Below are 4,499 nucleotides of genomic sequence, written 5' to 3' on the forward strand. Positions count from 1 at the left end.
TCTTGGGTACAGGAACAATGGTGGACATTTTGAAGCAAGTGAGGACAACAGACTGGGAAAGGGAGATTGAATATGTCCAGAAACACTCCAGCCAGCTGTTCTGCACATGCTCTTTGGACGCTGCTTGGGATGCCGTAGAGTACCATAAAACATACAGAAGAGGTTAAAAAAGACTAAAGGAAAAGCTAATATTTATGGTATCATTTAAAGAGTTTATTTTTGTTGCATTGATTTTGAAAATAACGAGCAAATTCTGCACAGAGGTAAAAAGGTGATGTAACTATGGCCCACTGGCTGTAAAGAACAAAAGTATTTCATTCCAAAATCATATGATAAGGAATATTAACTGGGTCAATCTAGCCATGCTGACTAAGAAGAAAAAGGGTTTTGACAATTCAGTATACTCTTTTTAGTCAGTATGGCTAGGGTCAATTACACCAATCAATAGCAGAAAATGTCAACTTCATTTTACAACCAATACAGCAACTTATCTCTATCTAGATATGTATTTCTAGAACTACAACCCTAAACCTAAATGCTTGTTCTAAGGCAACTCATTACAATTCTCTCTCACAAACATGAGCAAGCTCACAAATGCATTTCATACACCCTCTCTCATTCACGCACACACACACACACTTTCTCATTCTCTCTCACACACAAACAAACAAACAAACACACACACTGAGTCTTTATTAGCCTTCGTCTGCTGGCTGTGGAGGCGGGGTCTTGGGCCTCTGTTCTGAACCCTCTGCAGCAGCCCCAGAGCTGTTGTTGGAGTTGTCAGTCCCACTCTGCAGGAACTTCCTTAGGTCCTTGAGAGCAGGCCTCATCATCTGAACCAGGGCCAGCAGGGCTGCCTGGGTTCCCTCCAGGGCCTGGGCCTGCCTCTCCTGGGCGTAGGCCTGCGCTTCCTGGGACCTCCGGATCATCTGCAGCAGCTCGTTCTGGCCCTCCAGGTGCTGGGCAATCTGCCTCACGTGCACATTGGTGACCCGCTGTTCTTGGAGGAGCCGGGCTGAGTTAAGGGCGATGCGGCTCTTCAGCTCCTGGGGCTTGGCCTGGCTATGTGGCGGAGAAGACGACACTGACGTCAGCATCTCCACCGGATGCGACTCCACAGCGGTCACCACGGTGGGCGTGGCTTCAGTGGTGGTGCAGTACTCCACCACACCGCCTTCCTCCAGTGTGTGGTATGTGGTCTCGGCTGGTGGAAAGAAAGATGGTTTTGCCCGTAAGTATAGGATTATTCACTACTGGTCTTGAAGATATTCAGGCTGATTCAACTATTCATCAAGACCCTTGATTAGCTGAATGATTCAGCCTGAGAATCAGACTGAGTCTGATGTGGCTCTGTTGGTAGAGCATGGTACTTCCAACACTAGGGGTGTGGGTTTGATTCCAATGGGGGACCAGGCCGAAAAAGTATGAAAACGTATGCACTCAGTACAGTAAGTTGCTCTGGATAACAGCATCTGTTAAATGACTGAAATGTAAATGTATTAGTGCTGTGTAGGGGGGGAAAGCCTGCACACCCTGTCGTTCACCTCAAGTAAAGTGTGAAATTAATTCAAAATAAATTATAATACCAAACATTTGAAACCTTGGAATAAACTACTTACCATCTAATTTAGTCTCCTCGCATGATGCTGAAGCTGTCTGAAGGCCTATACATATCAGAAAAAGAAAAGGTCAGGAGAGGAAATTGTAAAGACAAAAAGTGTTTTGAATAGATTAAGCAATGTATTGATGCAATGTTTTTCCTTTAATTTTGGGTGGCAATCTGAATAAATGGCTATTGCGACATAAATAACATTATAAACATATCTTCACACTATTAGTGTGTAACATTGGCGCTGACGAACAGTAATTCACTCTAGCTCTTTTTGCCAATTTCATTACAGTCGGGTTAAAAACATGTGAAAAACGTACTCTCTGTGAGTGTCACGGTGGTGGCTGAACTCATAGTAACAGGTAAAGTTATCTCAGCATCTGGGTCTCCAGTAGGTAAACTGATGATAGTCGCCTCTCCCAAAAGGTTACAAATACGCTGCTGCATAGCAGTGAGGATGACGGGAACCGGAGTGCAGTCGGTAGTGGTCTCCTCAATTGCCGCCCTAGCCTGGGCCACTTTGCGCCTCACCTCGGTCTTCATATCCGACCACTTCTTCTTGACTTCAGCCAACTCTCTTGGGCATGTTGTTACAGCGTTCACCTTCTTCAGAATTTCTATCCACGCGTTATTCTTTGCTATGTGAGTGACTCCAGCATTGAAGTGGTTAACGAGTGTGTGCTTTTGTTTCTCTATTTCCTCCACAATAATTTCGACCTCCCGCTCTGAAAAATTCATTTTTCTTTTTTTGGTATTCGATGCCATATTTGAATAAATTCCTGTTTTTAAAATACAATTGTGCGTATTGTACGCAAAAATAGTAGGATTTACTCAATTGATCTGCGCAACGTAATGGCTTCCAGAATCGGCTTCTTCTTCTTCTTCCTACAAACAACGCTTACGTTCGTTGTGCTTAGATCTCCGCCCAACCTACCAATGTAGCGCCATGATTGGTTACATTCTGAGGGTCCCTCCAGTTTTACCTGCTGCCGTTGGCTAAACCAAATGCCAATCGTTAAAACTCACAAAATGATTTATTTCTGTAGTAAAAACAACAACAAATTGATAAAATGGTAACATTGCATTAATATATACAATAGGCTATGTTGTGATGTGGATGTTTTGTCATGAGATGGTGAGACTAGCCATTATGTATTTAAATTCACCGGTTTCCTTGTGGGCCTGACAAATGCACATTTAAAGATGGTGATTGGCTACTGGACCTATCCATCATGCGCATTCCAACACCCCTCCCCTTTCAGACGTCGCGCTTCTCTTGTCACTCGTTGAATGAGTTCGTTTTGCATGGCCCGGTGCCACGGGGGAGAAGTTTTTCATTTTAGACCATGCCATCAAAGATTTTTATAACTAAGCCAAGATAGACCAGTGCATGTCGTTGTCAAATGGAACACATTTGTCATAGTGGGCAGAAAAAGCAAGGAGGTGGGCAGGCCTATTTCTATTTTGCCCTGTTTGTCAAAAGTGTTAGAAAAACTTGTCAATAATCAACTGACTGGCTTTCTTGATGTCTATAGTATTCTCTCGGGTATGCAATCTGGTTTCCGCTCAGGTAATGATTGACTTTAAAAAAATGTTTTAACAGCTTTCTTATTAGAAGAATGTTGAATGGTCTTAATGTACTGTTCGAATTCCTTTATAGAAACACAGAAGAGTGTTTTTTATTAGTGAATTTACGTTTATGAATATGAAATCTTTCCATTAGCACAATTAGATTTATGAGGTAAAATTGTTTTTCTTTATCCTTATTATGGTTAAGGAAACCGAGCAGCACATTCTCTCATAAAAAAACAAATGTCATCAAGAATATTAACAATTATAAAACTGAATATCTTTCCATAATTGTTTTACATGTAGACAATGCCAAAATAAATGCTAAACTTTTTCTGGATGCTCAACACAAAAAGTACAGTCAATGTTAATGTCTTTTTTAAGTTTCTTCAGGTAATGAGTCGCAGGGTAATACTTATGGATCATTCTGAAAAAGACCTATTTGACCTTGTTAACAAACAGGTATTTGTGTGGTAATAACCATACTTTTTTTCCAACAGATATTAGTGACCAATGTATATACAATATCCCTTTGAAATAAAGCACTCATAGATCTGTTGTTTTGAGGGAGCAAGGAGAAACCCATTTTTCCTATTGGTGAGTCAACTGGATTAAGCGAGGGTAGGTCAAGAAGGTGAGGTCTGGCTACACCTCTAAACAACATGAGAGTTCCAGATGGAATAGCATCAAATACTATGGCTGTCACAGGGGTCGTGAAATGGAGACCAAGACGCAGCGTGGATAGTGCTCATTTTCAAACTTTTAATGAAGACACTTGACAAAATAACAAAAACGACCAACACAGTCCCTTAGACTTAGACTAGAACGGAAAACAACTACCCACAACCCCAAAGGATAAACAGGCTGCCTAAGTATGGCTTCCAATCAGAGACAACGAAAGACACCTGCCTCTGATTGGAAACCATACCCGGCCGAACATGAAAACCAACACATAGAAATAGACAACTAGAACAAACCCATATAGAAACAGAAAACCCAAAATACATACAAAACAAACCCCCCTGCCACGCCCTGACCATACTACTATGGCAAATTACCTCTTTCACTGGTCAGGACGTGACAATGGCAAACTCTCTAGGTGTAACAGGGATATTGTAACGACATAAAAAAATCCTCATAATTGAATAACAATCCTTCTGCATTAAAAAGTTGACTCACCAACAGGATATGATAATTAAACCAGTGCTTAAAAAATAAAAACTTGTTTCTATGCAATATATCCTTATTGTTCCAAATGAAATACCTATGCGGGGAAAAATTATGTTTATATATTAACGACCACACTAAGAATACTTGT

The 4,499-nt window shown here is 41.1% G+C and overlaps 1 protein-coding gene across 1 annotated transcript; it reads right to left on the reverse strand.

Moving 5' to 3' along the window:
- Positions 1-558: 558 nt before the first annotated feature.
- On the reverse strand, positions 559-2,495 carry LOC106570653 (nuclear apoptosis-inducing factor 1). The gene is made up of 3 exons (XM_014143125.3): positions 1,933-2,495; positions 1,623-1,667; positions 559-1,207 (listed from the first exon to the last, which is right to left on the reverse strand). The coding sequence occupies exons 1-3, from the start codon at positions 2,375-2,377 to the stop codon at positions 696-698; spliced, it is 1,002 nt and encodes a 333-aa protein (XP_013998600.1). The 5' UTR covers positions 2,378-2,495; the 3' UTR covers positions 559-695.
- Between the last annotated feature and the right edge of the window lie 2,004 nt (positions 2,496-4,499).

The sequence above is a fragment of the Salmo salar genome, chromosome 01, assembly GCF_965601325.2.
Source record: "Salmo salar chromosome 01, fSalSal1, whole genome shotgun sequence".
NCBI lineage: Eukaryota > Metazoa > Chordata > Actinopteri > Salmoniformes > Salmonidae > Salmo > Salmo salar.